The sequence below is a fragment of the Phyllobates terribilis genome, unplaced genomic scaffold, assembly GCF_046119375.1.
Source record: "Phyllobates terribilis strain yellow unplaced genomic scaffold, ASM4611937v1 Scaffold_5__5_contigs__length_657084704, whole genome shotgun sequence".
Taxonomy (NCBI): Eukaryota; Metazoa; Chordata; class Amphibia; order Anura; family Dendrobatidae; genus Phyllobates; species Phyllobates terribilis.
Window position 1 is genome coordinate 20,991,761 of NW_027362765.1, and position 22,686 is coordinate 21,014,446.

General features: G+C 49.8%; 2 protein-coding genes across 2 annotated transcripts in view; both read right to left on the bottom strand.

Annotated features, from left to right (window-relative positions):
• The window catches only part of LOC141270539 (uncharacterized), a 58,589-nt gene extending 51,971 nt beyond the window's left edge, over positions 1 to 6,618 (bottom strand). Inside the window, exon 1 of the mRNA XM_073680590.1 lies at positions 6,552 to 6,618. The gene's annotated coding sequence lies outside the window, so the exon portion shown is untranslated. The remainder of the gene's footprint in view (positions 1 to 6,551) is intronic.
• Positions 1 to 22,686, bottom strand: part of LOC141270494 (uncharacterized) — a 342,259-nt gene that overhangs the window by 6,478 nt on the left and 313,095 nt on the right. Inside the window, exon 19 of the mRNA XM_073680498.1 lies at positions 13,880 to 13,906. Coding sequence (XP_073536599.1) covers positions 13,880 to 13,906 — 27 coding nt within the window. The remainder of the gene's footprint in view (positions 1 to 13,879; positions 13,907 to 22,686) is intronic.

Below are 22,686 nucleotides of genomic sequence, written 5' to 3' on the forward strand. Positions count from 1 at the left end.
TATTCACGTACATACAGCTTATGCCACTCACTTACTCAGGTGGATTCATAAAGTCGCCGGTCAAGCTGGGCACATGGACCAAAGCGTTGGCACAGTCAGCTGGAGGGCGCACGGTAAACCATAGAGCCAGAACAGAGGGAAAAGGGTAGTCCAAAGTAGCACACAGGGAGGCAGAAGAACCAGCAGCAAGGACAAAAGCACAATATGAACAATGACCGTTCATGTGCTTAATGAAACCAATGTGTTAATCCAGGTGGCAAGTAAAGAGTTAACTGTCAGGACTGAGAGGCAGCAGGAATAACAGGAGAGTTGAAAAATAACTGCACAATCTGAATAGTCCAATAACAGTTTGTTGCTTTCTGCAACCGATGGAGTGGTCCAGCAGAGAATTAATCAACAGGACTGAGGGTCTGCAGGAATCATACACAAATGCAAAATGACACCACAATGGAGAAGAATTGTTGGAGCATTCTGAACAACTGAACTCTGAACACTAAGATTAGGGTGTGTCTCTAACTGGCCTAGGAAGATGATGTCACAGAGATGCATCCGGCAACTTGTAAAACTCGACGCGGAGCACAGCAAAGGGTAGCGGTCGTATGGGAAGGTAGCCATTCTGGCCAGGACAGGTGATTAACAAAGCTATCTCCAATGATTACATCTACCAGTGGAGACAGGGGGACTGGCTCTTTATGAACAAACCAATGATGCTGCTGTCTGCCTGTTCACCATAATACAACCTGAACTGATTAAGCAGTCAGTGCTAAAGACATCTCCTGCCTGTCCATTATGTTTCATACTGTACTACTGCTGCTGCTAATGCCCTTAAACAGCCAGAAATATTTTGCCTGTCCATTAAGTTCTATACTATGCTGCCCCGGATATGGAACCCTGTCCTGCACAGGGTACATCTAACAAAAAACTCTCAAAAAGGGATAATTTTTGGACGTATTGAATACAAAATTCTTCACAGTTCCCACTGTCATTCTCTTGGAAGGGATGCCTATCCAGCACAGAATAAAAATTTAGCAAGACATTAAACAGGTGCACCCAAAAATGTAATTTCTCATAGCTAAAATTAGGCACTGCTTTTCATTTGGCATACACAGCGGTGCAGAACTTTGATTTCGTGCAAACACATATTGATACCAACTAGTGAATAAGTAAAATATAGAGGCCACTACTCACCTGCGTTGTCATCTGAAAGAATCTCCTCTTTACACCGTTCATCCCTCACATATGTTTCTGTAGTATTAATATAGGTCATATTTACATCCTGAAACAAATATTGTAAAAGTCATAGACAGATGGAGAAGTCACATCTATGATCAGCTCTAATCCTGCCATCTCCACCGTTGTTATTACATAAGTATAAAACATATAATACTGGTGGATAAAACAAGGCTGAACACAAGACCTTCACAGCTGTCTATACATCATAGGGGAGATCTCAAGTCACCTTCTCTCCATCTACCTGATGATCATCGGGTTCTTCTTGTTTACAATCCTGTGGAAGAAGAGGATGGGGACATCTCTCTGGTGTTGTCCTCTTACTGGATAGAACTGGAGGAAACACATACAGAGACTGAATTCATTCTTTACATACAGATAATTATAGGCTGTGTGTATTTAGTCCTGTCTATTACCTGTTGATGTGAGGGGCTGAGGAACCTCCATCATGACGTCCTTGTACAGATCTTTGTGTCCTTCTAAATACTCCCATTCCTCCATGTTGAAATAGACGGTGACATCCTGATACCTTATAGGAACCTGACATATACAATAATTCAGTCATTCCCCTGATCCCTTCATAGTGCTACTATATAATGTCCCAACATTCCCAGCAGTGTCACCTCTCCAGTCAGCAGCTCAATCATCTTGTAGGTGAGTTCTAGGATCTTCTGGTCATTGATGTCCTCATGTATCAAAGGTTGAGGTGGAGGGCCAGTGATTGGACTCAGGGGTTTTCCCCATCCCTCAGACACAGGGTCCTGACAGTGCTCGCTAGAGGTCTTCTTCATTACTGTGTAATCCTGGTTATGGAGAGACACATTAATAAATCTCACTACAGCCATTTCCAGAGTCCTCACCTCTCCAGTTCTGTCCATGTGTTATTCCCATAGATAAGAATGATGTAATGTGACGTCATCAGAATGTCTCACCTCTCCAGTAAGCCGGAAGAGGATCTCTAGGGTGAGGTGTAATATCCTCTCTGCCATCTTGTCACTATTCCTTTCCATCCTTGACGGGTCAGTCAGGAAAATTCTCTTATATAGAAGATCTCCAATGAGAGGATCCGATATTGTAGATACCTGAATAGGAAGAGGATAAGCTGATAAGTAACATAATACAATATCCTGTGTAATAACACAATTACTGGAGACTTAATATCAAATCACTGGCAGCAGAAATGATGCTGACATGTATGGCACCCAGGTCCAAAAGTTACCCTGAGGCCCATAGCCATCTAATTACACCCTGTTCTCATGAAAGAAAAAAAAGAATAAGGAATGTTCTACACTGGGCCAGTTTGCAGACGAAACTCGGGTCATTCAAATAAATGGATTTGAGAATAAAATGTGGGCAACATATAGATGGCATATGTGTACAACTCATTTTTCACAGGCAGCTTGCTCGTACACAGTGACATTTTTCACATTTTTTCCATACACCCACAAACTTAAATGGATTTTATTGGGATTTTATGTAGGCAGCACATTGGCTCAGTGGCTAGCACTGTTGCTTTGCAGCACTGGGGTCTTGGGTACAAATCCCATCAAGGACAACATCAGTAATGAGTTTGTATCTTCTCCTCGTGTTTGAGTGGGTTTCCTCCAGGTTCTCCAGTTTCCTCCCACACTCCAAAGACATACTGATAGGAAATCTAGATTGTGAGCCCCAATGGGGAAATAAGATGATAGTGTATGGAAAGTGCTGTGTAATTAAACGTGCTATATAAGTGAGATAAATAAAGTACACAAAGTAGCAAGCATTTGGGAAGTGTAAAGGAAATTATACTGTACATGTTTTTTTTAATTATTTTAAAAATATAAAACTAAAAATTGTGACATGCATTTGTATTCAGCTCCCTGTAGTCTGATACTCCTAAATAAAATCCTGAGTGACCAATTGCCTCCAGAAGTCACATAATTAGTAAAATGAGTCCACCTGTGTGTAATTTCTCCTAAGTATAACTACGGCTGTTCTGTGAAGGTCTCAGAGATTTGTTTGAGAACTTTAGGGATTAAACAACATCATGAAAACCAATGAACACACCGGACAGGTCAGGGATAAAGTTGAAGAAGAGTAAAGCAGGGTTAGGGCTCTTTCCCACGTCAGTATTTCCGGTACGTGTGGTGTCAGTTTCCACACGTACCGGAGACACTGACACACTCAGAGCCATTCAAGTCAATGGGTCCGTGTAAACACGTGCCACACATGGATGCTATCCATGTGACATGTAACAGCACTTGGGAATCCATGTACAGTTAGCGCTGTTCCTAAGCATTGGGTGCTGAACGTTGCCCTCATCATGGTTCCCTACCGGCGCTGTGATCAGCACCAGCAGGGACAATGAGCTGCGCTCAGTGAGTGACAGGACACCGCTCCTGAGCTCAGCAGAGGTCTGGGACCCGCTCGCTGCATCGCTTCATTTTCCCTAGCTCCTCTGCTGATCGGTTGCATGGATAACAGCGGGGGACACTTAGGTGAGTATATGGATTTTTTAATTTTATTCTTATTTTTACAGGTGGACACTGCGGTAGCAGACACTACTATCCTCATCATTGTCCCTGCTGGTGCTGATTGCAGTACTGGCAGGGAACAATGATGAGGGCAGCGTTCAGCACCGCCGCTTGGGAACAACGCTAACTGTACACTGATTCTCAGGTACCGGCACGTTTGCTCCTGATGCAGCACACAGGTGGCACACAGTTGCCACATGTGTGACACACACAGACATCTCCGGTACTGGTTTCCCCTGTACCGGAAATATACGAACATGAGAAACAGGCCTTATGTTATAAAAAAAAATAACCCAAGCTCTGAACATCTCACGGAGCATTGTTCAATCCATCATCCAAAAATGTAAGGCATATGGCAAAACTGCAAACCTACCAAGACCTGGCCGTCCACCTAAACTGACATCCCAAGCAAAGAAAGCAGTAATTAGAAAGCAGCCAAGAAGCCCATGGTCACTCTAGAGGAGCTGCAGAGATCTCTACAGCTCAGTAGGGAGAATCTGCCCACGGGACAACTATTAGGGCTCGCTCACACGAGAGTATAACACGGCCAAGTGCTATCCGATGTTTTATCAGATAGCATTTGGCCAATGTCATACTATGAGGCATTGCAGACCTGTGATTTTCCTGAGATTTCAATCTGCGCATGAACTCCGGCGGCCATTTTCCCAAAGCCCACCACAGGGAAATCATTGGGAAAATGGACTCTGCTCACCAGCGCAGACATATGAGAGCCCTGGGCCCACAGCATTGCCCCGCGCCTGCCTCCTGAAGCAGCGCCCCTGCCCCCTGGTAATCTCACTTAGAAAAAAAGTGCGTCTTATAATCGGAAAAATATGGTAATTCCTGCAGTCACCTAGACAACGAATAATGCCCAAGCCAGAGACTTACCCATCTACTGTGCCCCAGCTAGGAAGTGCCTCAACATACTGTGACCTATCAATACTGTTCCCACATACAGTGCCCTCTGTGCATTATCTGTACTTTAAGAGTTATCACTGTGTTATCTGTGGTGTTACATAGTACTGCAGGCAACATCTATTACATCATCTGTACTCAGATTTATCACTATTATCTGTGGTGTTACATAGGACTGCAGGTAACATCTACAAGTACTACATTATCTGTGGTGTTACATAGGACTGCAGGTAACATCTACTAAATTATCTGTGGTGTTACATAGGACTGCAGGCAACACCTACTACATTATCTGTGGTGTTACATAGGACTGCAGGCAACACCTACTACATTATCTGTGGTGTTACATAGGACTGCAGGCAACACCTACTACATTATCTGTACTCACACAGTTATGACAGTGTTATCTGTGGTGTTGCATAGGACTGCAGGTGACATTTCCTACATTATCTGTTTTTGGAGACTTACCATCGTTATCAGAACACATACATATAATATGGACGGTCCCTATCACTGATGACCACCATCTGAAGGGGGAGTGAAAAGGAGACCTTGTAATTAATACTTTGTGTGGGAAAGATACTGAGCTCATGTAGTCATAAGTCGCAGTGTGCGGATGCATCGTGTATGTACAGGGGCTTGTGAAAGTATTATCACCCTCCCCCTTCCCATTGGCATTCACTATATATATATATATATATATATATCAAGTGTATAATTTTATGTCCTTAAAGGGGTTTTCCCACAGACAAAAGTTCAGATTAATAATTGTCTGTGTCTGACCGTGTACGGAACATACCACATCTCCTGGGCAGGGGAGGAAGCAAAAGACAACACAGACATTACAGCAGGGGATCAGAGGATTCATTATGTGAGGTAAAATATTTCCCTGCCTGTTTTTAAACAATATTTTACCTCAAAAAATGAATCCTCTGAGATCCCCTGCTGTAATGTCTGTATTGTCATTTGCTTCCTCCCCTGCCCAGGAGATGTGGTATGTTCCGTACAAAGTAAGACACAGCCATGGATTAAAATGAACTTTTCTTTTTTTTAATGGTTCAGCCCGGAGAATCCTGCAGCACTCGGCCGTTCCCTGCAGTCCCATAATGAATGGAGCGGAGGCCGAGCACAAACCTCCCATCCATCCAGGACTGCAGAGCCCGATCTCAGGATCTCTGGGGGTCCACAGGTCAGACCCCAGCGACCAGCACCTGGGGGAGGGGAGGCCGAGCACAAACCTCCCATCCATCCAGGACTGCAGACCCCGATCTCAGGATCTCTGGGGGTCCACAGGTCAGACCCCAGCGACCAGCACCTGGGGGAGGGGAGGCCGAGCACAAACCTCCCATCCATCCAGGACTGCAGAGCCCGATCTCAGGATCTCTGGGGGTCCACAGGTCAGACCCCAGCAATCAGCACCTGGGGGAGGGGAGGCCGAGCACAAACCTCCCATCCATCCAGTACTGCAGAGCCCGATCTCAGGATCTCTGGGGGTCCACAGGTCAGACCCCAGCCACCAGCACCTGGGGGAGGGGAGGCCGAGCACAAACCTCCCATCCATCCAGGACTGCAGAGCCCGATCTCAGGATCTCTGGGGGTCCACAGGTCAGACCCCAGCGACCAGCACCTGGGGGAGGGGAGGCCGAGAACAAACCTCCCATCCATCCAGGACTGCAGAGCCCGATCTCTGGATCTCTGGGGGTCCACAGGTCAGACCCCAGCGACCAGCACCTGGGGGAGGGGAGGACGGGTTTATTCAGGGAGGAAACAGGGAAACATGATGGAAAACTAAACATCACAAAGACGATAAAGGACATTTATTATATACTGAGGAAAATGGCCGAGTGTGAATAACGGCTAATCCTGACAGAGAATAACGGGGTCTCCACATACCTCCACCTGCAGAGCCGCCACCACATATATGGCTGCTCTGTGCGCACAGGACCTGTGATGAGGTCACAGGAGGGGAGGAGTCAGGGGTCACATGATCAGGGGCCTCAGTGGATGCAGGACTCTGCTGTGCTGGTTGTCATGGTGCTGGATGAGGGGAAGTTTATGTGTGGGGTCAGGAGGGGTTTACGGTGTACGGAGCAGAGCCGCGTGTGTACGAGGTGTACGGAGCAGAGCCGCGTGTGTACGAGGTGTACGGAGCAGAGCCGCGTGTGTACGAGGTGTACGGAGCAGAGCCGCGTGTGTACGAGGTGTACGGAGCGGAGCCGTGTGTGTACGAGGTGTACGGAGCAGAGCCGCGTGTGTACGAGGTGTACGGAGCAGAGCCGCGTGTGTACGAGGTGTACAGAGCAGAGCCGTGTGTACGAGGTGTACGGAGCGGAGCCGTGTGTGTACGAGGTGTACGGAGCGGAGCCGCGCGTGTACGAGGTGTACGGAGCGGAGCCGCGCGTGTATGAGGTGTACGGAGCAGAGCCGCGCGTGTACGAGGTGTACGGAGCGGAGCCGCGTGTGTACGAGGTGTACGGAGCGGAGCCGCGTGTGTACGAGGTGTACGGAGCGGAGCCGCGCGTGTACGAGGTGTACGGAGCGGAGCCGCGCGTGTACGAGGTGTACGGAGCGGAGCCGCGCGTGTACGAGGTGTACAGAGCGGAGCCGCGCGTGTACGAGGTGTACAGAGCAGAGCCGCGCGTGTACGAGGTGTACAGAGCAGAGCCGCGCGTGTACGAGGCGTACGGAGCGGAGCCGTGTGTGTACGAGGCGTACGGAGCGGAGCCGTGTGTGTACGAGGTGTACGGAGCAGAGCCGCGTGTGTACGATGTGTACGGAGCAGAGCCGCGTGTGTACGAGGTGTACGGAGCGGAGCCGCGCGTGTACGAGGTGTACAGAGCAGAGCCGCGCGTGTACGAGGTGTACGGAGCAGAGCCGTGTGTGTACGAGGTGTACGGAGCGGAGCCGTGTGTGTACGAGGTGTACGGAGCAGAGCCGCATGTGTACGAGGTGTACGGAACAGAGCCCCGCATGTGTACGAGGTGTACAGAGCGGAGCCGCGTGTGTACGAGGTGTGCGGAGCGGAGCCGCGTGTGTACGAGGTGTGCGGAGCGGAGCCGCGTGTGTACAAGGTGTACGGAGCGGAGCCGCGCGTGTACGATGTGTATGGAGCGGAGCTGCGCATGTGCAAAGCGTACTGAGCAAAGCCGCGCGTGTACGAGGCGTATGGAGCGGAGCCGCGTGTGTACGAGGCGTATGGAGTGGAGCCGCGTGTGTACGAGGCGTATGGAGCGGAGCCGCATGTACGAGGCGTACGGAACAGAGCCATGATGTGAGTGGAGTAGAGCCTTGTGTTTACGAAGCTGAACCACGTGTATCTGTCCCTTCCATTACTTTGCTATAGATGCTGTCAACTCTCGTCTTCTCCATGAGACTTTCCACAAGAAATACAATCACATCTCGCCCCCGATCTTTGTGCGGCTGCTCACGTCTCTGATCAGGGAGGAGAAGAAGCTGATTGGGATCTGCTCATCACTCTTCTGTTTCCTACATGCTGAGAAGTACAGAAGCTGCAGGTCCTGGAACAGCCGGACAGGAGATGATTGATAACTAAGTTTTCAATAAAAGTTGTAAAAAGCCTGCAGAATAACTTGTTCTCACATTATCTTCAAGGTCTATCCACTTTCTCTGCAGCCATAGCCTTATTTTCCCCACTCTGCCATCCAGTGCCTTTGCTCAGCAATTTACAATCCTCTGCATGGTTGGGGATCGTGGAAGCCTTGTCATTTCTAAAAATATTAAAATTCGATAGTAATGGATTGTGACCAGAAGTCAGGGGAGCAGGACGCACTTGAGAGAACTCACATGCTACTGCACCGTATCCTGGTAAATCCAGGTACGACATGTAGCAGTAGTGCTGTTGCAGAGTGTGACATGCCAAAGTAGTGCTGTTGCTTTAAAAGCATTCAGCAACTATTAGCAGTAACACAAGCACATGAGACAGGAAGTGTTGTGCTCCAGAAGCATCCAGCAACTAGAGGGGTTAAAAAAGTCACAGGGGAAGGGGAGTGTTTTAGCAGAGCCCCAGGGGGAATGTGTGGAAGTTGTTTACTGTCTGGCTGGAGCTGAAGAGAAAGGTGGTGTGTGTGTTCTGCATCTGACAGAAGCCCCCTGCAAGTGAAAAGGATTCAAGTCAGGAATAAAGCTAAGCACAGGTCAGGTAGAGTTCCTGAACTAGTAGTGCAGAGTATTGTCAAGCAGAAAGATAAGGACTGTAAGAAATGGTGTCACAGGGATCATCTCCCTCAGCAAACCCTCCCCCCCTCCTCCATCTCACTGTGCTGTAAAGAATGTTGTGTTCATTAATGTGCCTTCACATTAGAACTGTGCTGTCCTGTACTACTGGGAAGACTGTGAACTTCTGTACTGCTAAGGAAACTGTACTGTTTGTCACTGGAGCCTGTTGCTCATAAGACTTAACTTGCACTGGCTGTGCGGCTTCTTATTAAATGCTACTGTTCTACCGTTTATGAAGACTCATGTCAAGTGCGTCTAGTCAGCAAGTGAAACAACCTACGTGTCTGTGCCTGAGGGTCAATACCCCTGTGTGCCTGAGAGAAGCTGCAACACATGGTCTATGGTCGCCCTGAGTAATGGTTCCCCCAGGATTCCAAAGAATTCATGTAACCTGTCTCGCCCCTATCTGAACCCAGCGGCGTGCGTGTAACATTGGTGGCCCGTACGGGGAGTCCTGAGCGGGAATTAGCGTGTAGAGGGAGAAGAGGTAAAGTGTCTAGAAAAACACAGCAGCACAGCACCTCAACTCAATTCTGCTACACCAGTTAAAGGGGACCAGCCCTAAAGAAAACTCACTAGCAGCAATGGATGTGGAAATACAAATGGACAGAATTAGTGAGCTGCTTCTTCAGTTAACCTGTGAAGAATTGAGAACAGTAGCAGAACATATAAAGATCTCAGAAGAACAGATTTCTAAAGCGCACAACCGCAGGCAACTGTTAGCTGCCATTAATGCAAAAATGGATGAGCTGGGGGAGAAAGAAGGTGAAGACATCATGGGGACGTTCCTCCAGGAACTAACAGTTTTTAACCAGGTTGAAGCTGGAGCATGGAGGGGCGGCACCAGTTACCAAAAGCGGGAATCTCTGTCCACAGATTGAACTACAGGAATTGAAAGAACAATTCAAAGCCCTAACAACAGCCCTGTAGGAATCGATCAAAACCTCTGAACGGGTGACAGACTCATACTGGACCTTTAACCTGCTCGGGTTAGATAAATTAGGGAGACAGTCCTCTCTAACACCACAAATCACCATAAGGAAAGAATTCAAGATCCCAGGACAGATTGGAGAGTGTGAACAGAAAGAGAGACTGTCTTATATGAACTTGTTGCACCAGATCAATACAGGCTACAGAAAGGCTACCAGCCAGATGAGATTGTTGAGGGGGTGGTGAAAGCGATCAGCCCAGGACTGAACCTCCGTAGTATGCTAGAAATGAAGAGTCAACTGACCTTGCAACAGCTGAAGATGATTTTAAAAGGGCACTATAAAGAAGAGAGTACTTCAGAATTGTTTCACCGACTCAATCTCTCACAAATACAAAAATAATGAATCACCCCAAAGTTTCTTGTTCAGAGCAATTGAACTTAAGGATAGACTGTTGTTTGCATCCAGAGATGTAGAAGCGGAGGAGAAGTTTGATGTTGGACTAGTCCAGAAGAAGTTCTTGAGATCATTGGGAACGGGGTTAATCAGCAAAGACATCAAGTTGCAGCTGAAACAGTACCTAGAAGATCCTGGCATTCTGGACAAAGTCCTAATTGAAAAAATGAATGAGGCTGCTAGTTTGGAGTCAGAGAGCGAACAGAAGTTAAAGAAAGGCTCTGCTCCTAAAATCACCAAAATGAGTCAGCTGAAGTTGGAGACCCCCAGTGGCCAATCCGAAGATCATCATGGAGACCCTCCAGTGCCACCTCCGAGAGGGAACCTGAAATCACCAACAAAAGAGAGAACCGCCAGCGCTGACTGGGAGGAAGTAATAGGAGAACTGCGAGCCGAGTTGATTGAGGTGAAAAAGTTGATTCGTTCCAGGCCAGAACTTGTATCCCTCAGACCCAGGAATGGGTTCCAAAACAGAAGAGACCCAGCTTGTGAAGCGTGCCGTTCATCAAATCAGAGTACAGTGTGTGTCCACTGTCTAAGATGTGCTGAGGAAGGACATTATGCCAAGGAATGCCAATGGTCTGGGTCGTTGGGGTTAAAAGACAGGAGGTTGCCAGTGCGGGGCGATTGGTAACTGCGACATGGAGGAGGCCCCAGAAGCAAATCCAAATCTCACCAAATCCCAGAGCGGCGCATGAGGTAAAACGGCTGCGTCAGTACTATCCCCAAGTGTGTTCCCGTCTACAACAGCTGCAAGAGAGACAGGGGCATCAGTTACTTAATGCCCAGTGTGGAGGTCAAACGATGTACCCCTGGGAGGAGGATTCCCCGGACAGTAAAGCCAGCCTAATTGGTGAAAGGTGCTTTATACAGTGCCAGTTAGATGGACTCCTGGTAAAAGCACTGTAAGGCACAGGAGCCCAAGCGAACCTTTTTAAATGAAGAATGGAGAAGGCGCTACCTGCCACATACCTGTCTTCGGTTGGTAAAAAAACTCTTAGGACTAGTGGAACTCCACGGCAAAGCTGTCAACCAGACCGAAATCCCTTTCATAGGCTGGGTGGAAGTGACTTTCCAACTGTGGGCCACAAAGAACAGCAACAACATTGAGCTTTTGGTACCTTTTTTCGTGACCAGTGATCAGAATGTGGCAGAGGATCTTATCCTGGGTTATAATGTAATCAGTGAGGTCATCACGAAACACAAGTCAGGGACGCTGGTTGTTGATGCAATTGCCACATCACTTGCCATACCCAACGCCGTGGAGAAAAATGTGATTCATAGAGTAAAGAAAGCACAGAATACAATGGACCTAAAGGAAGTCAAGGTAGGCTGGCGCCCAGCCATGATCCCTTCAAACCAAATGGTGGGGGTGAGGTGTGGAATCCGGGTAGAACCGGGAAGAAAAGTCCAGAAAAGACTATTCGTGCCAAAAAACTCCTCAGAACTTCCGGAAGGCCTAGTTCAAAGTGAGACTATGCTTACAATTCCTACTGGTGGGTTTGTTCGAGTGACAGTACCGGTGATGAATACTACGAAACACGAAATTAGACTGCATCCAAAGACTGTGTTAAGTCACATTGAAACCTTTAAAATGGTATATCCAGCAAGTGTGGAAAATTGTGCCTTGAGAAGGATATACCATGGACCCAGCAGAAATCGCTCCGGTACTGGCCTTAAAAGACAAGCGGCCCTCTATCGTCGGGGAGTTGAGGCAGATATTAGGATTCCTCTCCTACTATCGTACTTACATTCGGAACTTCTCCAGGATTGTTGCGCCACTATACCTCCTCTTGGGGATGACGACAGAGACAACAACACCACAGAGAAAAAGAAGAACGCGGGTAGGACTGGGCTTAAAAGAAACAACGCCGTTTCGTCCCAACAGCCCATTCTCTGGACAGAAGACCACCAGGAGGTATTGGAAAAACTAGTAGACTACCTGGTAAAACCACCCATCTTGGGATATCAATTTACCATTTGTTCTTCATTGTGATGCTTCTAAAGTTGGACTGGGAGCTGCCCTGTATCAGCATCAAGATACAGTTCTAGAACGCTGACAGATGCCGAGAGAATTACCATCTATGTTTCGGAAAATTGGAGTTCCTGGCACTGAAATGGGCTATCTGTGAACGATTTAGAGATTATCTACTACAGCAAAGAGTTTGAGGTATACACTGATAACAACCCTTTGACCTATGTCCTTACTACAGCCAAACTGAATGCAACGAGTCAGAGATGTGTCGCTGAACTAGCTGATTTCAATTTCAGCATCAAGTACAGGCCAGGAAAATGCAGTGCGGATGCTGACGGATTGTCAAGAATGCCACTAGAGCCTGAGGAGTTCATGCAAGAATGCTCGAAGGAAGTCAGTCTGAAAGCAATTGAGAGCACTACCCAAGCTTATCAGGAGGAAGACACACCATTGTGGTGTCCGTTGACGGTGGAAACCACCATAAAAGTGAGAGAACAAGATCACCCCCGATCTATTCAACAACTACCAAAAGGGAAAATCCATAGAGCACAACGGGAAGATCAGATAATTGGTAGAATACTACTTTATGTGGACCAAAATCGGTTTCCAAGTAAACGAGAGAGAGACAATGAGTCACCAGCAGTATCTTTTTAAATTAAAAAATGGACAAAGCTCTACCTCAGTGAAGACAGTATCCTGTTTCGTAAAGGAGGACAAAACCAGCAGTTGGTACTAATCAGAGTATTCTGAAGGTTGGTCTTCAAAGAACTCCATGAAAACATGGGACATCTGGAATTGGAAAGGACAGCCAACTTGATCCGTGAACGTTTCTTCTGGCCGTACATGCAGAGAGATATTGAGAGGTACGTGACCAGGGAGTGTGGGTGTCTGAAAGTTAAACGTCCCAACACATCAACCCAGGCAATGGGCAACATCCAAACTACGCATCCGTTTGAGATGGTCTCAATAGACTTTCTACATTTCGAGACGTGCAAGAGTGGTTACAAATACATCTTGGTGGTGATGGACCATTTCACTCATTTTGCTCAAGCATATGCCACCACCAATAAATCAGGTCGAACAGAGGCAGAGAAGATCTTCAATGATTTTGCTTTGAGATTTGGGTTCCCTACAAGGTAACACCATGACCAAGGAAGAGAATTTGAGAACCAGCTCTTTGCCAAGCTAGGAAAGTACTGTAGAATTCAGAGATCCCACACGACGCCCTATCACCCAGAGGGTAATGGACAAGTGGAGCGTTTTAACCGGACATATTGTCGATGTTGCGCACTTTAACAGCTGATGAGAAGAAAGACTGGAAGAGTTCTCTGTCAAAAGTGGTACATGACTATAACTGTACAAAAAGCGATGCAACGGGTTACTCACCCTTTTTCCTATTGTATGGACGATCGCCAAGACTGCCAATCGACATCATGTTCGATACTCCGGTGTCAGAGACTTACAGAACGTATCCGGTGTATGTTCGGAAATGGAAGGAACGGATGGCAGAGGCATACAACATAGCGTCCAAAGTGATTACGCAAGGACAGAGCAAGAGTAAGGAGTACTATGATTGAAAATGTTGAGCAGAATTGGCATCGGGAAGCCGGGTGCTAGTCAAGAACTTACATGAGAAAAGCGGTCCAGGAAAACTTTGTTCGTACTGCGAAGACGAAGTCTATGTGGTGGTAAGGAGGAAAGCTGATGACAGCCCAGTGTATGAAATCCGATTGGAAACGGGAGACAAGAAAACCAGAATAGTCCATCGGAATTTACTGCTACCCTGTGATTATCTCCCACCACAACAAGACTTCCCAGAAGTAGACCGACATCGTCCGAGATCGACTAAGGGACCACCACAGACTGAAGCTCCGGAGGTGGATAGTGACCTTGAAAGTTCCGATGGAGAAGAACACATCGTTGTATTTCTCGGACTGGCAAGGAGAGGGATATACCATCTTCAGGAGAGTGAGCTAAGTTCTGATGCTCCAGAGTTCGTACCAAGGAGTACAGATGAAGTCCAATTCATATCTAATGATTGAACACCTGTCTTTGAAGAGACCGATCGACACTCAGGAGCCGTGGAATTACCAGACCGTGTGGAAACAGGTGACTCAGGAGAAGTACATGAACTTACAGAGGCAGCTTCAAGAGCATCTGAGGAAGCACGGGAAATAAGTGCGGCGGAAGAAACTCCTGTGACCAAAGAACTCGTGGTGTCTGAGGAACAACCCACCAGGAGAATGTCGACTCGAGAAGTGAGGAGGCCCGTGATGCTGACGTATGAGACACTTGGTGAACCGAGTCAAGTGCCAAAGACTATCGACTGGAAACAGGTATCTCTGCCTGCGGACCAGGTAAGCCAACTTGAGTGGTATTCACCACCGAGAGGCAGTAAGGAAGATGTTGCATACTGTTAAGACTTGTTTTCATGCTTTGATTTTTCTTAAAAGACTTTGTAGAAGCAAAGAACTGTTAAAGCATAGATAGAGAGAGCTGGTTGAAGACGTACGAAAAGCTCCTGCTGAAGAGATGCTGATTGTTTTAATGATGTTAATTGTTTATTTCTTACAGGTGTCCTACAAGAAAAAGGTCATAAGAATAGGTTGTTATCAAGGTTTATGAACGTTATACCAATTTGTAAATGCCAATTTGTGTATAAAGCTATCCAACTTTCACCACTGTCCCAGAATTGGTCATATTGACCAATTAAGACGAATGTCGAGAACGACATTCGAAAAGGAGGGAAGAGTGTGACATGCAGCAGTAGTGCTGTTGCCGAGTGTGACATGCAGAAGTAGTGCTGTTGCTTTAAAAGCATTCAGCAACTATTAGCAGTAACACAAGCACATGAGACAGGAAGTGTTGTGCTCCAGAAACATCCAGCAACTAGATGTGTTAACACAGTCACAGGAGAAGGGGAGTGTTTTAGCAGAGCCCCAGGGGGATTGTGGGGAAGTTGTTTACTGTCTGGCTGGAGCCGAAGAGAAAGGTGGTGTGTGTGTTCTGCATCTGACAGAAGCCCCCTTCTGAATAAGTACAATATTTTGGGAAAGATAAATGATTTGATTATTAGTATTTTACCCAACCATGAAAGATCATGACTGCCCAGGGCAAGTAAATCTTTAGATAATAGAATCATAGAATGGTAGAGTTGGAAGGGACCTCCTGGGTCATCTGGTCCAACCCTCTGCTCAAAGCAGGATTCACTAAATCATCTCATACAGATGTCTGTCCAGCCTCTGTTTGAAGATGTCCATTGAAGGGGAACTCACCACCCCTCATGGCAGCCTGTTCCACTCATTTATCACCCTAACTCTCAAAAAGTTTTTTCTAATATCTAATCTGTGTCTCCTCCCATTCAGTTTCATCCCACTGCTTCTAGTCTTTCCTTGTGCAAATGAGAATAAAGATGATCCTTCTACAATGTGACATCCCTTGAGATATTTGTAGACAGCTATTAAGTCTCCTCTCAGTCTTCTTTTTTGCAAGCTAAATATTCCCAAATCCTGTAACCGTCCTCATAGGACATGGTTTCCAGACCGGTCACCATTCTGGTCGCTCTTTTCTGAACTTGCTCCAGTTTTTCAATGTCTTTTTTAAAATGTGGTGCCCAAAACTGAACACAGTATTCCAGATGAGGTCTGACCAAAGAGGAGTAAAGTGCGATAATGACTTCACGTGATCTGGACTGTATGCTTCTGTTAATATATCCCAGAATTGTATTTGCATTTTTTGCTGCTGCATCACACTGTTGACTCATGTTCAGTCTATGATCTATTAGTATACCTAAGTCTTTTTCACATGTACTGTTGCTTAGCTCTATTCCTCCCATTCTGTATATGCTTTTTTCATTTTTATTGCCAAGATGTAGTACTTTGCATTTTTCCCTGTTAAAAACCATTCTGTTAGTTGCTGCCCACTGCTCCAGTTTATTTAGGTCTTTTTGAATCCTCTCTCTCTCTTCTCTAGTGTTAGCTATCCCTCCTAGCTTTGTGTCATCAGCAAATTTAATCAGTTTACCCTCAATTCCTTAATCTAAATCATTGATAAAGATGTTGAACAATACAGGTCCCAGGACAGAGCCCTGTGGTACCCCACTTGAGACATTCATCCAACTGGATGTGAAGCCATTTACGACTGTAACATACCTGGCGGCGTCCTTGCATGGTGGTCCATCTCCCACTATGCAAGAGCGCGCACTTGATCTCCAGTCCAGAATGTCTCTCTGGCTTCCCTCCATGCTGTCTGTTTGTGTCTGTTTCTGCTGCTTAAGGGCGGCGCCCGATCACTTCCTGCTTTTTGTACCTGCTGTGGGTCACACCCCTTGTGCGTCCTCAGCCTATTGCTGTCTGTCACCTGGTATATAGCTCAGCTGCTCCCATCTATTCCTGCCTGAGCATAGTGTTTCATTCAGTGTGTGCTTGCACTCTGAAGGTGCCAGGTCCCGTTCTGTGTTCTCTTGTCTGCCTATCCTGGAGGCTGTATTTCCAGGCCTGTCTGAACACGCTCCTAGCCTGTTCCTCCTGCCTTCTAGGGGCCGATTACCTAGACCCGTTCCTGTATCTTGTCTGACCTGTCTGAACACGCTCCTAGCCTGTTCCTCCCGCCTTCTAGGGGCTGATTACCTAGACCCGCTCCTGTATCTTGTCTGTCCTGTCTGAACACGCTCCTTGCCTGTTCGTCCTGCCTCTCTGGGGGCCGTATTCCCAGACCCGCTCCTGTATTCCGCTGCAGTGTCGGTCTCCTCCGTACACTCAGTTCCAGTCTGAACTCTCTCCTATCCTTTACCTGTTTTGCCTCTATGTCCGTTCCCTTCCTTTTTCTGCAGAGTCTGAACTCGTACCTAACTCCTGCTTGTTGTCTCTGTACTCCCGTTTGTGGTCCACTCGCTACTTCTCTGCAAGTACCCTGTGGGTGTCTGGCTCTGCCTTTCCCTTCCTGTCTGTTCCGTGTGAACAGAGCCCTGTCCCCCCTACTCAGCCTTGCCTGCTCTGACTCCTTTGCTCACCGCTCCGGCGGTTCTAGCCTGCTCTGACTCCTTTGCTCACCGCTCCGGCGGTTCTAGCCTGCTCTGACTCCTTTGCTCACCGCTCCGGCGGTTCTAGCCTGCTCTGACTCCTTTGCTCACCGCTCCGGCGGTTCTAGCCTGCTCTGACTCCTTTGCTCACCGCTCCGGCGGTTCTAGTCTGCTCTGACTCCTTTGCTTACCGCTCCGGCGGTTCTAGCCTGCTCTGACTCCTTGCTCACTGCTCCGCAGCCTTGCTCCGCTCTGACCCTTTTGCTCACTGCTCCGGCAGCCTTGCTCCGCTCTGACCCTTTTGCTCACTGCTCCGGCAGCCCTGTCCTGCCCTGCTTCTGCCCGCTGCTCCGGCAGTCCTGTCCTGCCCTGCTTCTGCCCGCTGCTCCGGCAGTCCTGTCCTGCCCTGCTTCTGCCCGCTGCTCCGGCAGTCCTGTCCTGCCCTGCTTCTGCCCGCTGCTCCGGCAGTCCTGTCCTGCCCTGCTTCTGCCCGCTGCTCCGGCAGTCCTGTCCTGCCCTGCTTCTGCCCGCTGCTCCGGCAGTCCTGTCCTGCCCTGCTTCTGCCCGCTGCTCCGGCAGTCCTGTCCTGCCCTGCTTCTGCCCGCTGCTCCGTCAGTCCTGTCCTGCCCTGCTTCTGCCCGCTGCTCCGGCAGTCCTGTCCTGCCCTGCTTCTGCCCGCTGCTCCGGCAGTCCTGTCCTGCCCTGCTTCTGCCCGCTGCTCCGGCAGTCCTGTCCTGCCCTGCTTGTGCTCGCTGCTCCTGCAGCCCCGTCCTGCTCTGTTCTTGCCCACCGCTTCGGGCGTTCCCTCTCTGCTGTGGTTGTCTACCGCATCTGCGGTTCTGTGACCCAGTCTGTACTGGGTCTTAACCTTTCTGTGCTCCAGCCCGTCCTTTCGGCCAGTACCTCCCTGCCTGCATACTCGCCTGTATCTACCCATCTGCATACCTGCCGTGTTTGCTTACATCCACCAGTCTGTGCCAGCCTAACCTGCCTGTTCCAGTAATCCCAGTGTGGGTCAACCCCCGTGTCCGGAGTTTGACCTGGAGTAGCACCTGGTCCCTCTGCCCGGTTTCTCCCTGGTGCACTGGCGTCGTATGCCGTCGTGCCACCTTGGTCGGATCGGCCAGATACTTAGTCACGCCCCTCCAGGCACTCTCCGGTCCATGGTCCAGTGGAACCACAACACCCGCACACGCCAGTCAGTCCGGGCGTGTGCATAACAGCATGCTCAGGCCATGGTTCCCGTTGAGCCCCACGGCCTTCGCTCTCTGAGAAGTTTTCCAGCGAATACATGCATTAAAAATAAATAAATAAAATTTATTTTTTTTCTCAGCTGAGTTCCAGGCGAATTACGCACCCGTCCAGATGGATCTATCTGCTCTCGTTCCTGCGGATCCGCCACGTTACTATGGGGATCCAAGACAAAGTCGTGCATTTGTGGAGCAATGCATGCTACACTTCAAGTTCTACCCTCTATGTTTTCCCACCGATCGGGTTAAGGTGGCATTCATTATGTCTTACCTGGCGGGTGATGCCTTGGAATGGATCAACCCCCTATATGAAACACAGGATCCGATCCTCCTGGACCTAATGGCCTTCCTGGTGGCCTTTCTAATGGTCTTCGATGATCCTAACCCGGAGGCTCCTGCTGAAGCTTCACCTCCCAATATCCCGGAGCAGCCCCGATGGGTAATGTGTGTGGGTAGCGCAATAGTCCTCCAGCCCAATGAGACTACTGCCCACCCAGAATCCTCACAGGGTGACTACGCTTTCCGGAATACTTCTCCCAACCTCAAGAGGCAGTCCAGACGTGCTAGACGTAGAGGCAAGCCGTCACGCCAGGGTCTGTCCTCCCTGAGACCTCCTGACCCCAACCTTGAAGTCCCTACTGAAGCTTCATCTCCCTGTATCCTGGAGAAGCCCCAACGGGTAATGTGCGTGGGTAGTGCACCAGTTCTCCTGCCCGAAGAGACTTCTGCCCATCCAGACTCCACACAGGAGAACTTCCTGCACCCGGCATCAGATGCTTCACCCACTTTAACCGGTGTGCATGTCCAAGGATGCTCCAAAGCTGTGGTTACCTCTGAGTCTGTGCACCTCTACTACCTGGCGGAGGACCCCCTGTTGCCTCCTGAATCCTCCGGGATACCACTCGATGACAAATGGAGAGAGACTTCTCTACACTCGGTACTCGATACTTTGTCCGCTTCGTCCTGTGAGCCTGACAATGGGTACCCCAAAGTGGTAGTTACCCCCGAGTCTCTACACCCCTCCGACCAGGCGGAGGACCTCCAGTTGTCTCCAGAACCCTTCGGGGTGCTACCTGGTAGCGAAAGGACAGAGACTCTCCTATACTCTGTACCTGATACCTCGCTCGCTTCGTCCAGTGAGTCCAACCTAGTGTACTCCGAAGCAGAGGTTACTCCCGAGTCTCAACACCCCTCCGACCAGGCGGAGGACCTCCAGTTGTCTCCAGAACCCTACGGGGTGCTACCTGGTAGCAAAAGGACAGAGACTCTCCTATACTCTGTACCTGATATCTCGCTCGCTTCGTCCAGTGAGTCCAACCTAGTGTACTCCGAAGCAGAGGTTACCCGTGAGTCTCTACCCCCCTCTGACCAGGCGGAGGACCGCCAGTTGTCTCCTGAACCCTTCGGGGTGCCACCTGGTGGTGAATGGACAGAGACTTTCCTATATCCTGGATCTGATTCCTCGCTTGCTTCGTCCAGTGAGTCCGACCTAGTGTACTCTGAAGCAGAGGTTACCCGTGAGTCTCTACACCCCTCTGACCAGGCGGAGGACCGCCAGTTGTCTCCAGAACCCTTCGGGGTGCCACCTGGTGGTGAATGGACAGAGACTTTCCTATACTCGGTACCCGATACCTCGCCTGCTTCGTCCAGTGAGTCCGACCTAGTGTACTCTGAAGCAGATGTTTTCTCTGAGCCTCTGCACACTTCTGACCCGGCGGGGGATCTCCAGTTGTTTCCTGAATCCTCCGGGGTACCACCAGATAACAAAGAGACAGTGACTTTTCCTCATTATGTACCTGATAACCCGTCTATTTCTTCCTGTGAGCTTGACAAGATGTACCTCGAAGCAGAGATTACCCTCAAGTCTCTGTCCCCCTCCAACCCGGTGAAGGACTTCCAGTTGTCTCCTGTACCCTCTGGGGTGCCACCTGAAAATATGTGGAGAGAGACTTCCTTGTGTGCTGTTCCTGGTACTCCACCCGTTTCGTCTGTTGCGGAGGATGGCTGGATAGGAGGTAGCATCCTAGCTAACCAGATGAGATCAGTTTTTCCTGTGGACAGTGGAAGTGATCTCCTTCAAGTGAACGACTGGTCCTCGAATTCCCTGCGGAAGATTCTGGCAGGCCTGAAGAAGAGGGGGCGTAAGTGGGGGGGGGACTGTAACATACCTGGCGGCGTCCTTGCATGGTGGTCCATCTCCCACTGTGCAAGAGCGCGCACTTGATCTCCAGTCCAGAATGTCTCTCTGGCTTCCCTCCATGCTGTCTGTTTGTGTCTGTTTCTGCTGCTTAAGGGCGGCGCCCGATCACTTCCTGCTTTTTGTACCTGCTGTGGGTCACACCCCTTGTGCGTCCTCAGCCTATTGCTGTCTGTCACCTGGTATATAGCTCAGCTGCTCCCATCTATTCCTGCCTGAGCATAGTGTTTCATTCAGTGTGTGCTTGCACTCTGAAGGTGCCAGGTCCCGTTCTGTGTTCTCTTGTCTGCCTATCCTGGAGGCTGTATTTCCAGGCCTGTCTGAACACGCTCCTAGCCTGTTCCTCCTGCCTTCTAGGGGCCGATTACCTAGACCCGTTCCTGTATCTTGTCTGACCTGTCTGAACACGCTCCTAGCCTGTTCCTCCCGCCTTCTAGGGGCTGATTACCTAGACCCGCTCCTGTATCTTGTCTGTCCTGTCTGAACATGCTCCTTGCCTGTTCGTCCTGCCTCTCTGGGGGCAGTATTCCCAGACCCGCTCCTGTATTCCGCTGCAGTGTCGGTCTCCTCCGTACACTCAGTTCCAGTCTGAACTCTCTCCTATCCTTTACCTGTTTTGCCTCTATGTCCGTTCCCTTCCTTTTTCTGCAGAGTCTGAACTCGTACCTAACTCCTGCTTGTTGTCTCTGTACTCCCGTTTGTGAGTTTGTGGTCCACTCGCTACTTCTCTGCAAGTACCCTGTGGGTGTCTGGCTCTGCCTTTCCCTTCCTGTCTGTTCCGTGTGAACAGAGCCCTGTCCCCCCTACTCAGCCTTGCCTGCTCTGACTCCTTTGCTCACCGCTCCGGCGGTTCTAGCCTGCTCTGACTCCTTTGCTCACCGCTCCGGCGGTTCTAGCCTGCTCTGACTCCTTTGCTCACCGCTCCGGCGGTTCTAGCCTGCTCTGACTCCTTTGCTCACCGCTCCGGCGGTTCTAGCTTGCTCTGACTCCTTTGCTCACCGCTCCGGCGGTTCTAGTCTGCTCTGACTCCTTTGCTTACCGCTCCGGCGGTTCTAGCCTGCTCTGACTCCTTGCTCACTGCTCCGCAGCCTTGCTCCGCTCTGACCCTTTTGCTCACTGCTCCGGCAGCCTTGCTCCGCTCTGACCCTTTTGCTCACTGCTCCGGCAGCCCTGTCCTGCCCTGCTTCTGCCCGCTGCTCCGGCAGTCCTGTCCTGCCCTGCTTCTGCCCGCTGCTCCGGCAGTCCTGTCCTGCCCTGCTTCTGCCCGCTGCTCCGGCAGTCCTGTCCTGCCCTGCTTCTGCCCGCTGCTCCAGCAGTCCTGTCCTGCCCTGCTTCTGCCCGCTGCTCCGGCAGTCCTGTCCTGCCCTGCTTCTGCCCGCTGCTCCGGCAGTCCTGTCCTGCCCTGCTTCTGCCCGCTGCTCCGGCAGTCCTGTCCTGCCCTGCTTCTGCCCGCTGCTCCGGCAGTCCTGTCCTGCCCTGCTTCTGCCCGCTGCTCCGGCAATCCTGTCCTGCCCTGCTTGTGCTCGCTGCTCCTGCAGCCCCGTCCTGCTCTGTTCTTGCCCACCGCTTCGGGCGTTCCCTCTCTGCTGTGGTTGTCTACCGCATCTGCGGTTCTGTGACCCAGTCTGTACTGGGTCTTAACCTTTCTGTGCTCCAGCCCGTCCTTTCGGCCAGTACCTCCCTGCCTGCATACTCGCCTGTATCTACCCATCTGCATACCTGCCGTGTTTGCTTACATCCACCAGTCTGTGCCAGCCTAACCTGCCTGTTCCAGTAATCCCAGTGTGGGTCAACCCCCGTGTCCGGAGTTTGACCTGGAGTAGCACCTGGTCCCTCTGCCCGGTTTCTCCCTGGTGCACTGGCGTCGTATGCCGTCGTGCCACCTTGGTCGGATCGGCCAGATACTTAGTCACGCCCCTCCAGGCACTCTCCGGTCCATGGTCCAGTGGAACCACAACACCCGCA